Below are 12888 nucleotides of genomic sequence, written 5' to 3'. Positions count from 1 at the left end.
TGCCTACAGGGGGCTGGAGCAATGAAAGATTAAGACAATGCCCCACAGACATGTTCACTGTTCACCCAGGTGTAGATAATTTCTTGAAGCATCTGTTCTGTGGGCTGGAGAGATTCTAAGATTAAGAGTACTGGCTGCTCTTGAAGAGCACCTGGGTTTGGTTCTCAGCACCTACGTGATGGCTCATAACCCTTTCTAACTCCAGCTCCAGGAGATCTGACACTCATTAAGCGAATGGTTAATTACATAGCTATGGCAGTCACATGCTAGAACAGTACTAATAATTACGATCAAGGTTCTACATCTGTTAGCATCAATTTGTGTAAAATTTGCAAATGTGATGGTGAGCCAGAGGAGGAGGGTTGGGGATGATATTTTCCCCGGCAATGTGGTGCAGGTCTATGGTCTGAGTACTCGAGAGGACTGAACAGGAGGAATTTAAAGTTTGAGGCCACCGTGAGTTAGAGAGAGCCAGTCTCAACAGTCTCTCCTTCAAATGCAGAGCAGCATTTTAGTAAGATGTAGACCCCCCTCCCGCCCCGCGCGCTCGACTGGCCAGCAGTAACGACACTGCAACAGGATCCTTCTGCACACGTTTATTGGGAGAGCTTGATTGTAGAGGCGAAAAGACCCCAAGCCCAGAACTGGTGCTGCTTTTATAGGCCTAGGAGAGGCGTGTCTCACACCCGGATTGGTTATGCACTACGCCTCATTTGCATGTTCCTCATCTGATTGGCTACTCTCTCTCTCTCTCTCTCTCTCTCTCTCTGTACCTCACAGAACCTCATTATCATACCTCATTTGCATGTCTCACATCTGATTGGTTATACTCTCAAAGCCTCATTATCATGCCCAGGCCAGGCAGTGTCTTTGCAAAAAACTTTACTGCATATGTACACATTGGTTGTTTGTCCAAACTTATGCGTGGTGGCCAGCAGTAGTCAGTGCCACTCTGCAACGGCACATGTGGCTTCCCACACCTCTTGAAAAATGTATATTGCTCATGGTTTTTTAGGTCTCTGTCTAGAACGAATCTAGGTGGCTGTGGGCCTGTGAGAGCACACACCAGCTGTAGAAAAGTCACTGGGGAATGAGCAGGGAGGAAGGATGCGAGAACAGTTGTCTAACATTTCACTTTCTAAAGTAGTTTCAAAGAAAGAAGAAGTGGCTCCAAATCTTAATAATTATTAAACTTAAGCAATGTGTTCTTTGCTTTTTTCTGTTTTAAAAATTGGAGAGTTTAAAGTGAGGGTGAAAGTCAGTTGAGGCAAGCTGGGTCAGAAAGGCGCCTCAGTGTCAGACAGAGGGGTTGGGCTGTGTTTTCTACACACCGAAGACCCACTGAACATTCTTGAGTGAGCTTCATTCATTCAAGGAGACTATCTGTCTCACCAGTGACGTGCTCAGAGTCATGATAAAAGGTGACTAATTTTACACCTGCATTTGGTGTCTTTGAAAGCAGAAATGCTGAACCAAGGTGGGGAAGCTACACGCCGTTACACACATCTTCTTTTCTCTCTTTTTCTTTTATTAGATATTTTCTTTACTTACATTCCCCTTTCCTAGTTTCCCCTCCAAAAGCCCCCTATCCCCCTACCCCTTTCCCTGCTCCCCAACCCACCCACTCCCACTTCCTGGCCCTGGTATTCCCCTATACTGGGGCATAGAACCTTCACAGGACCAAAGGCCTCTTCTCCCATTGATGACCGACTACATTTTCTGCTACTTATGCAGCTAGAGCCATGAGTCCCACCATGTGTTTTCTTTGGTTGGTGCTTTAGTCCCAGGAAGCTCTGAGGGTACTGGTTAGTTCATATTGTTGTTCCTTCTATGGGGTCACAAACCCCTTCAGTTCCTTGGGCACTTTCTCTCGTTCCTTCATTGGGGACCCTGTGCTCTGACCAGTGGATGGTAATGAGCATCCACTTCTGTGTTTGCCAGGCACTGACAGAGCCTCTCAGGAGACAGCTATATCAGGCTCCTGTCAGCAAGTTCTTGTTGTCATCCACAATAGTGTCTGGGTTTGATGGTACACACATTTTCTTAAATGCACAGTAGTTATAGAGTATTCTCAGGGGTGGATTAGGGAAGGTGGTATGAAAATGGAAAGGAAAGGGAGGAAGGATAAGTAGATGGGAGGTTGGATGAGTAGTCGAATAAATGAGTGGATGTGTAGGTGAGCAGAAGGACCGGTGAATGGGTAAGTGGGAGAGTGGAAGTGTAGGTGGGTAGGTAGATGGATGTCTAGGTCAGTGGGTACATAGATGGATAGGCGAGTGAATGAGTAGATGTGTAGATAAGTGGGAAGATGGATGGATGGATAGAAGTATAGGTGGATGGATGAATGAATGGATGGACAGATGGGTAGACAAATGGACTGGTGTATGAATGGATGCATAGGTGGCTGGGTGGGTAGATGGATGGGTGGGTGGGTGGATGGACAGATGGATGGATAGATGGATGTATAGATAGATAGGTGGATTGATAGATGGGTGGGTGGATAGGTTGATGGATGGGTGGATGGGTGGATGGACAGATAGATATATGGATGGGTGAAACGTGGTGAATAGATGGGACACACATGAGTACAGGCATTTTTGAAATGCCAATATAATTCTCATTCTCCGCACCCCCCCCCCTCAACAATGCAAACAAAGTAGAAGATCATGCTGTAAAGTGGTGGGGAGTTAGAGAAATGCCTTTGGTCAGTGACTTAGTGGTAGCAAATGATTGACAGTGTTTTCAATGGGGCATATAAGCCCAAGAGCATCCATAGACATGAAACTATAGTGGAGAGGGAGACAACACCAAACTCAGAACTGAGGAGCTGAAGGTCTTCATGAGAAACTGGTCTTGCATACTCCAAGACAGGAGGCTCCTACTCTTGGTTATTAGTTTCTTATCTGTAAGACATTCTAGAAGAAAAAAGCAAAAAAAGCAAGTAAATGGAAAATTGTCAGCCACCATCAGGACATAGCCAAGAAAGGTTCTGGTAAGTTTAATGCCCACAGACATACAGCCCAGTGTTGTTCTACACCACCTCTGCTTGCAGGAAAGCCAGGGGTTGTGTAAGGAATCTAATCACCAATGATGATGGATTCTACAAGATGCTATGGAGGACTGAATGTTATCTAATATCTACAGTGATCTGAAGCACAGTATTGTGAATATCAGAATGCTTTCTAGAACAAGGCATAGGGACATCCGGGTACGAGGGTTATTTTTAAGTATTTCCAAACACTGCCACTGCCACCACCACCACCACCACCACCACCACCACCACCACAACAACAACAACAACAACAACAACAACAAAGACCAGAAAAGAAAAAAAGAAGGGCTTTCTCACAGAGGCAATAGAATGGAAAGTCTGAGAACAGCACACTTACTGTCCTAGTAACAGTGGGACAATGATGTTCCTTTATTGGGCGTCTGCATCATGATCTTCAAAGTGGGGATGCCTCCACCAAATGGCTCACACAGGCATCTGAGAAAGCAGTTAGAGTGGTGCTCAGCATGTGGCCCAGAAACAGTAGCTAATGCTGTCATTATCTACAATGATATGTACCATTCATAGTAATAGCACTAAACACTGTTACAAATGATGATAGCAGGCATCTGCTTAATGTGGTTACTAGTAGTAGCAGCAGTACCAGAGATCCGGAAACTTCCATCCTGACTATCTCAGTCACTGATACATAGTTACTTTCTCATTGCTGTGACCAAATCCCCAGCAAGAAGCCACTTGGAGAAGAGGGGTTTACTTTAGCTTACAGTTTGAGATGGAATACATTCTGTCATAGTGGGGAAGGCATGGTGTCAGGAGTTACACACACTGCACCAGACTTAGGAAGAAGCGAGAGGGCAGCAAGCAGGGCTAGTTTATAATACCTCAAGACCCTCTCCGAATGACCCACTTCCTCTTGCAAGGTCCTACCTCCTTGGGCTTCACAACCTTCCCTGAGAGTGTCACCAGCTGGGGAGCAAGCTCCACTCTACAAGCCTATGGGACCTTTGCACGTTCAAAGCACATCTGTGAGGAATCCTGGGATGCCCTCGGGCCAGTTATTTTAGTGGGTCTGAAAAGGAAACTTTCTGAGTCAAAACTGTCCCCAGGAGATACTGAGAGCCACTGCTGAGTTAGAAGAGGATGAGAATTCAGGGTGCCCACGAGGCCAGGTTGGCTGGTTAAGCTGGAATATTTCCGTTTGCATCTGCAGCAGCAGGAGACACGTGTAAGTTTTGAGGAAAGAAGCAGGTGAAGAGGATGGCCCAGAACAGGGAGAAGTAACCTAGTCGAGATAGAATATTATCTAAGGCCAGGGTGGAAGGTGGGCAGGCTGAGGAAGGTGTTCTGAGGGAAGGCAGCACTGTATAGAGCCTTGCTATTGTTGACTTAAGACCCATCTAGGAGGAGCTAGCTGTTTATTGGTCGGAGCCAATGAGTTCAGGGTGCACTTTGCAGGGGAACAGATAGGTCCACACCCCCCTGAGACACACCTTTAAGGCTTTGCTCTGGACATAAGGAAGAACACAGCTGTGCTGGGCATTGGTCAGGGCTCACATGCGCCAGGCATCTGAATATGGAGCCCCCATGAGTCTTAAGGTTGTGATTTGATGGGCAAACAAGCCAGAGCATGGAAGACAATAGAAGGATGTGTCAGGACCTAGGACTGAAAGGGAGGCGGGGTTTGCTAGTTCTTTTTTTTTTTTTTTTTTTTTTTTTTTTTTTTTTTTTTGCTTACATATTTGTTTTCTTTCATTTATTTGGAGCCTCAGTATTAGCAGGACTCTAGACTGGCCCTGGATTGTGACCCAGCATGAGAGCATCTATTCAAACAAAGGTGAGGGAAGAGAGAAAGGCCTAGTGGTAGCAGGGATTGGTGACACGGAGGGGAAGGCCCAAGAGATGACTGACAGACACGAGAGGTTAGTCCTGACCAAGAGTGTTCTAAAGAGCTATTTAGAATGGAGGAGCCTTGTTAATTAAATCAACATTTAAAAAGTTTTTACGTTGTTTGATTGATTGACCACTCTGTGTGTGTGCACATGCACGCATGCGCACGCACACATGTGGAGACCAGAAGACAGCTAGCAGGAGTTGGCTCATTAGTCCCACATGTGGATTCCAGATGATGAGTTTAGTTTCATAGCAAGTGCCTTTACCTTCTGAGCCATCCCCTGTCCATTTTAAGACAGTATTAATTTTTATTTGTGTTTTAAAAATTATTATTCTTGAAAGATTTTCATATGTATAGTGTTTATTGCTTCTATCCATTCGATACTACCTCCAACTCCGCCTATTATACTACCACCCATATTCTTCCCAACTTCATGTTTCTTAAATAAACTGTTATTAATAACCCACTGGACCCAATTAATGCTGCTCATACACATATTGGGATGCAGCCATCCAGAGGAGTATGGACAACCTTCCAACGGTCCTCAAAGGAGTGTGGCTCCCCTCCTTTCCTCAGCAGCTATCATTGGCCAATAGAGCTCCTTATGGAAGGGTGGGGCCTCAGTGCCTCCTCCCTCAGTCATGCTGGAACCCTGGCTGACTTAATCTTGTGATGGTCTTATGCTAGCGACAGATTCTGTTAGCTGCTGTGTACAGAAAACACGTCATATCCAGAAGTCTGCATGCCGCAGCTTTCTTCCCCATTCTTTCTGCCCTTCCTTCTGTGAAGTCTCCTGAGCCTTGGATGGTGGGAGGCTGATAGAGGTGACTCGTTCATAGGAGAGCACTCGGAGTTACTTACGCTTGGTGCTTTGACCAGCTATGAGTCTCTGCATTAACCCACTGTGAGTGCGCACACACACACACACACACACACACACACATGTGCACACACGTGGAGACCAGAAGACAGCTAGCAGGAGTTGGGAGTGGTACAAATCTGTGGGTATAAACATAGATATTTAGAATGCAGCTAGACAGCATGATCATTTAACAAAGTAACAGTAGTAGATATTCCTTAGGGTCTGGAATCTCCTCTGTCATGGGCTTTTGACACAGAACCAGGCACAAAAATCCCTTCTATAGAGCTGGTCTCACGTTCAGTCAGAGGACAGTTGTTTTACCCCAGTAACCATCATACCCCAGTAACCACCATACTCCTATTGTATCGGTGAACACAGATTTCCATCAGCTCAGTATTATGGCATGCAGTGTCCAGTGCTGAGTAAGACCACTGATTTTTTCCCCCAGTAGCCTACATAGCACCTTCGGTTACTATGTAACCTAGCAGCAGGGAGAGGGTTTTCTGCTCAGTTTGAGGTTGATTTCTCTATGTCTGGCTTCTAAAGTGAATGATGTCTTCATCAGTATGATCTTAACACATAGTTATGGCGGACAACCAGGAGCAATAGCAATAGCATGTGTTGCTTGGGAGGCCTTTGGGGTCTTCTTGACTAATAACTTGTGGAGAAGTAGCCCATGCTTGGCACTGGAATGTTCATTTTAATAACCCATATATTCTGGAAGCAGCAGCATCTACCATGTCCTTGTATTCAAACTCCTTTAAACAAATGGAGGGCTTTGGTGGTGGTGGGGCATATATCTTTAATTTTGGCTAACTCCTAGGCTCTCCTCTCTTCAATCTCTCTCTCCACAGTCAACCCTTTTCCTCAGGCATTTCTCCTGTCTCCCTTCATGACGTCTATATTCTCTCATCTAAACTAATTGAATTTTTCCTTGTGTCATAAGATTGTAGTTTTCCATACAGTTTTTCATGCACCCTTCGTTTTGGTTAAGCCATTGGCCAATGTCCCGTTTTTTTCATGCCTCGTCCACTTCCACACGTGGACCTCCCCTTGGACCTCCTAATGTTCTTACTCCTTCCCTTCAGTTAACCGGTATTTCACCATTTCCTCTTCCGTGAAGCATCCATTCACGTCCAGGGGCCTGTTTCTGAAGTCCTGACTTTCACATGCACTACTGAAGGTGAAACACATACAACAAAGGATTCGAAGCTAGGATCTGCGTATGAAAGAGAGCCTGTGATTCTTGTCTTTGGGGTCTAGGAGAGACCTCCCTCGACATCATTAGACAGTGCTATTTTTAGATACTGTCCTAGTGTTGTGTTGCTATAACTGAGTGATACAGAGTAAGTAACTTATGAAGAGTTCACGTTTCCTCTGATCACAGTTCTGAAGGCTGGAAGGCCAAGGATGAAGTTGGCCATAACTAACAAAGGCCTTCTTGCTGGTAGGGATGCTGCAGAAGCCCAAGGTTGTGCAAAGATCACGTGGGAAGACAGAGTAGGTGGTACAACCTGCGATCTCTCTTGGACAAAGCCCCCAATCCTGTATGGCGGACAATCCTCCTAACCTTAACTAATCCTAAATGCCTTCCCTATTATTATCACACGGGTTTGAGGGTTATGTTTCAGCAGAGTTTGGGAGTGGGATGAACACTCCAAAGGTAGGAGATGTAGAAATGACATTAGTGTTAGAAACGGCCCAACACGGAGTTAGCTTGATGGGAATATGGACAGACTCCTTAAGAATTAACCTTTTAAAATCTAGCTCATAACCCCCTAAGATCTATATTAAAGCAGGCCTTTTGTTGTTATTGCTGGGGGTGGGGGGGTATTTTGGGGTGTGGTCCTGGAGAGACCGAACACAGGTCTACCTCTCAGCTACATCTCAGTTTGCAGTATTAAGAGTTTCCGCTGAAAAGCCCTGCATTAAAACCAGCCCTGCATTAAAACCAGCCCTGCATTAAAGCAAATCACCCATGGCATTGATTTCATTCAGGAACTGTGTCATTACAAGAGAAACTTTGCCATTTCATCTCACGTTGATGCAAATTAATGTTTTGTTTTGATGAAGAAGGACAAAATGGCCACCTTTTATTTTTAACTTTAAGCGGCATCTATGCGAGCCTTCTTGGGCATTTATAGAGCCCCTTTTGCATGCAAATCTTTATGGTCAACCTTTTACAAGAAATTCCCCCAAGGATAAAAGCTTCTTGCTTCAGCCTGGGTCACAATTCTTCCCCTGATCCAATCCTTGAGACAAACTTCCAGGTCACTGTGTCACAGCCACAGTCTGGTGGATCAGCCAGGTCTAGGGCCAGCCTCACCTGCATCTCATGTTCTCTTAGAAGGAGGAATAGAGAAGCAAGCAATGACCATTGAAGCTGATGTATCTCTAGTTGGGCAATTGAAACAAAGGGGAGCAGACTTTCTTTGGTGGGGATGGGAAAAGGTTGGGGGGAAGGCCTGGGAAGCAATACCTGAGCAGATGGGGAGGCAGTACATCAGAGACACAGGCAGTGTCCTGTGGGATTGGCCTCCTTCCCGCCTGCCTGTGGCCTGGACCCTGTCCATTGCGGCTTTGAAGTGGCTGTTTCTCTTCGGTGTGTCTGTATGCTGCGCTGAGCCCAGAAAAAACAGACCAGGCTTTTGAGCCAGACCAACCAAAAGCTGATTGCAGGCTCTGTCACTCTCTAGTTCATCTTGGGCAAGGTGCTCAGTCCTTCGAATCTCTAGCTCTGCCCATGTGTCAAAAGAGAATGATAGCAGTAGCCACTTTAAAGGTTTAAATTAGTGCATGGAAGGGACTTTGAACAGTATTGAGCAAATGGAAGATGTTTCATGAGCGGGGTTTTGCTGGTCAGCTTTTTCTACAGTGCTTGGTAGAGACAGCTCTCTACTAAATATTGCATGCATGTGTGAGTGGATCCAAAGCTAGGGACGAACTGGAAGAGATGTCATTAGCTCAAGCACTGGCTCAGAGTGCCATGAATCCACGTGGGTCTTGGTGCTGGGGTCTGCTGAGTCGTCACAAGGCTGGCTGTGTCTCAGCAACCATATTCTTCAGAAGCTCCCACCTTTTGGGACTGTCACACAATGTACAGAATTCAGGACTGAGAACTGCACGGTTGAGTTATAGAAAAAAAATCCAAACCGAAATCTCATAATGTTCTGAGTAAGTTTCCATTTCTGACCTGAGTTGGATTCATGGTTATCCTGGTATATATAGAAGCCCACAGCTGTAAGGCAGATGTACCTGAGAGGAATGAATGCTGGATGAAAAGCCCATTTACACGTCAGATGTCCTGGCCAGCAGATGCCATCCTTATGAGCACCCAGAGGTGCAGATGGCTACTCCTCTCTAAAATGACTCCTGGTTTTGGAGTTATAAACGGAGATACTTCTGTGAGGCCCTAGGCCCTGTGGCCAGCTGGAAAGCTTGAGACTTCCATAGTTGACACAGGGTTTGGACTACTGGACCATCTAGTCTTCCTAGAGTAGCTGAAAATTAAGGCCTATAAGGGAAATATCTTGATTGTTAAATTCTGGGAAAGTGCTCAGACTTTCTAGAATCACCAAGTGGCCAAACAAGAGTATTCTTGCAGGCTAGAGGGACTGCGGCCTGGAGGCCTTGCCTAACACAGTACTTTGCTGAGGAATAGTTTAAACCCTCCATGACATCAAAGCAATATCTAGAAATGACTGTGGTGGCTACAACTTCAGGCCAAAGGTAGAGATTACTAGTAAGAAGAGGCAGGTAGGCTACCCAACACCCAGCCGTCCATTCATAGGATGGTGCCGAAGAAAGAGTTAGTTGTCCTTAAGGGAGTTTAACTGGAGTTAGCTGTTGAGAAAAGGGAGGCTGGGGACACCTGCTTTACAGTGGCTGGCCCTTGTGACTAGCTAGCCTCAGTTTACCGTTAGTTTGTCAGAAAGGCAAGGCTGTGGGGATGGTTGGATCTTCTTTGGCCCAACCTTGTGTGTGAAGGAAGTGACTTCCATCCAGTGTCTTTTGCAAGCATGAAAATAATGCAAAAAATGTGGAGCGCCACGGTCAGTTGTTATTGGGTCCCCAAGGTCTGGGTGTGGTGGCCTGTTGAAGATTGTCTTGGTTTTGGCCTCTTGTCCCTGGTGGAATGTTTGGTTTGGGTTCGTTACTCAGTAGTATTTGGAACTGTAATTGGGAATACTTCCCTTCCTTAACCAACTCTGTCCATAAAAAAAAAAAAAGACAAAAACAAAAATAATAAGCTTTGAAGGCTGCTGGCCAGGCATCAACTCTGTGGCTGTTCGGGGAGATGCCCAGGAGTTAATGAGCTATGACTCAGCAGGTCCCATATGGTGGTTTACAGTTCTCTTGAGGAAATACAAGAACATGCCTCCAGCCCCACCAGTTCAGGCTCTGTGTACAAGTTCCTGTTTCTGAGGTGTGTCCCTGAGCATCCTATTCTCCTACTCAAAAGCCTTCAATGTCTCCCAGTTCTACTCTGAATGAAGTCAGAGCCCAGTCAGCCTCCATGATATGACCTAGGCAAAAAGTGGTAGCTTTAGAACCCCATGTCTATAGTGAGGATGTCTTATTCTAGGAACTGGGGATGGAAGATGAATTTGTGTTCACTAGGATGCTCTGGCTACAAGTAGCAGAATACTGGTTAATATGTCTTAAGCAACTAAGCCACAGAAGTAGATGGAGACTAGAGGCTAGTTCTGAGTTTTGGATTTATCAGTACTTAGATAGTAATGAAAGGAACCAGGTTCCTTTTACTCTGTCCTCCTAAAGCTACATACTCTTTCTATCTCTAGATGACTGCTGGTACCAACTTGGGCTATTTGGAGTTTTGCTCACAGTTGGTAGAAGGGCTAAAACCTTCTCCTACATCACACAAGTCCTGCTTTTCTATCTCATTAAGTCAGGCCAGGACTGTATCCGCACAAAGAACAATCCATGGTTTAGAGTTAAGATGGGATGAAGTACCCTGGAAGAACTGAGCTGGAGGGACAAATGCAGACCAATGCGTGCTTCTATTAGGACATAGGGAAAGCTGGATTATAGGTAGTGAACCCCCAGTTCCTGCTACAAACTGTAAAGGATTGGGCCATTTGAAAGGCGGCTATGAATTGAGGAGAAGAGATAATCAAATGTCTATAGAGTGTCAAGTTTCATCTTGACAGCCCAGGAAACTGTCACCCCATACTTTAAAATCAAGGTGCTGGGCATGTGTGTGTTACTTTTCGGTAATTTGAGTTTGACAACCAGACCATTTCTATGGGCTGACATGTGTTCTTCCATATTCCAGAGCAAAGAGATTGGCCTGCAGATGCATGAGGAGCTGCTGAAGGTCACCAACGAGCTCTACACAGTAAGTTCTACCCAGAACCATTGCTACTTGTTTGGGTCTCTTGTCTTTAGCTTGAGAGAGGCAGGGCAGAATTTGGCGTGACAGTCATCATGAAAGTTTTTAATGACTCATAACTTCAACTCCCTATTCCTTATGTTTGGGATGGGTCCTGGGCATGGTTAGTGAGTTCCACTGTGTGAGAGAGTAATGTGATCTGCCAGACACAGGATGAGCACATGAGCACTCATGAGCACAAAGGTCCTTCAGTGGAGGCAAGGAACATGGGTGCAGAGTCTCCAGAGGGCAGGGATATGGACTTGGGTGCCAGGTGCCATAGGCTCCAGGCAGAGAGTGCTCTTCGGTGACTGTGGCCTTAGAAGGGCACAGAGCTTGTTTAGATCCCTTTGTCCTTGTCCCTGCTCTGAGAATACCCTGAAGTGACATGGTGAGCACGCCTGACTGTTTCCAGAGGAGAACATCACAGTTTAGGCCATAGCTGATCTGGCTGCCTGCTTTGAAGCCAAAACCCAACTACACTAGAGATGGGCATTAGAACAGGATGGTTGTGGAATGGAGAGACTGTAGGGCAAGAACTGACTTTGGCTTCTGGGTAACGACTGTGGAGAGTCTCGTAGATGGCCTTAGGGTACAGTGTAGGATAGGTTCTTCAGGTGAAATGCCAAGTAGAATTGTTATGTTTGATGTACATAGAGGTTCTTTATAAAAGTCCTAATTTAACATGTAAATACATGTAGGCTGTGTGAAGGCTGTTCTCTTATTATTACTGATTGCCTCCCAAGTGCTAGTATTGAAGGCTAAATTTACTACCACTGCCCAGCTCATATTGGATATAATAATAGTCAACTAGACATGACTTAGAGTCTTATGGGAAGAAAGTCTTAAGAAGGTGTTATTTAAATCAGGTTGGCCTATCAGCATATCTGGGGTGGATTGTTTTAGATATAAGAAGATAGTACATGGCGGGGGCCACCATTTCATGGGCTGGAGCCTTAACTGTCTAAAAATGAAGAAAGCTAGCCAAGTATCAGTGCAAGCAAGCAGTTAATATGGGGGTATTTATCTCTCTGCTCTTAACTGTGGCAATCTACCGAGTTCCTGCCTTGATTTTGCCTCAATAATGGACTGTAACCTGAAAGTGTAAGCCCAACAAACCCTTTCCACCCTCATGATGCTTTTTGTAGGATCTTTGACCGCAGCAACAGCAATGAAATTAAAGAAATGCCTGAGCTTAAACCTACACCAAAAGAACTCCTTAAACGTGCTCCAACTTTGCTCAAAACTAAAAATAAAGCTGGACCTAGTGAGGCAGAACTGTGGTCCCATCTAGTTAGGAAGCTCAGGACGGAGGGCTACAAGTTTGAGGCCTGCCCAGGCTACAGAGTATGAGCAAAGCCTGGACAACAGAGTGAGAGCTTGTCCTATAAAATATATATTATATAATATTACATTATATGTGTCCTATGACATATAAAATATAATAATAAAGGTAAAGATAGGCTTGTGTGTATAGTTCAGTCATAAAGCTCTTGCCCATCTTTCTCAAATGCCCTAGGTTTACCCTAGTAGTATAGAGAAAAGAAGTGAAGAGAAGGCAGACACTCTGAAGTCAGAAACTGGGTCAAATCTAATTTTTAACTGAAAAGAACAGTGAAATCCTCCCACAGTCTCGGTAGGAATTGGTTCCCGAAAGCCTCATGGACCTGAGGACTGCGGATGCTCAGGTCTCCTGTATAAAGTGGTGCCGTGTCACACATTCTCCCAGGTAC

The 12888-nt window shown here is 45.3% G+C and overlaps 1 protein-coding gene across 6 annotated transcripts in view; it reads left to right on the top strand.

Moving 5' to 3' along the window:
• Positions 1-12888, top strand: part of Srgap3 (SLIT-ROBO Rho GTPase activating protein 3) — a 229535-nt gene that overhangs the window by 140611 nt on the left and 76036 nt on the right. For all 6 annotated transcript variants that reach the window (XM_006506145.2, XM_030255398.1, XM_006506146.2 and 3 more), the window contains exon 4: positions 11060-11122. In XM_006506145.2, coding sequence (XP_006506208.1) covers positions 11060-11122 — 63 coding nt within the window. The remainder of the gene's footprint in view (positions 1-11059; positions 11123-12888) is intronic.

This window comes from Mus musculus, chromosome 6 (assembly GCF_000001635.26).
Source record: "Mus musculus strain C57BL/6J chromosome 6, GRCm38.p6 C57BL/6J".
Classification (NCBI taxonomy): Eukaryota; Metazoa; Chordata; class Mammalia; order Rodentia; family Muridae; genus Mus; species Mus musculus.
This window is presented reverse-complemented; position numbering and strand designations above follow the sequence as displayed.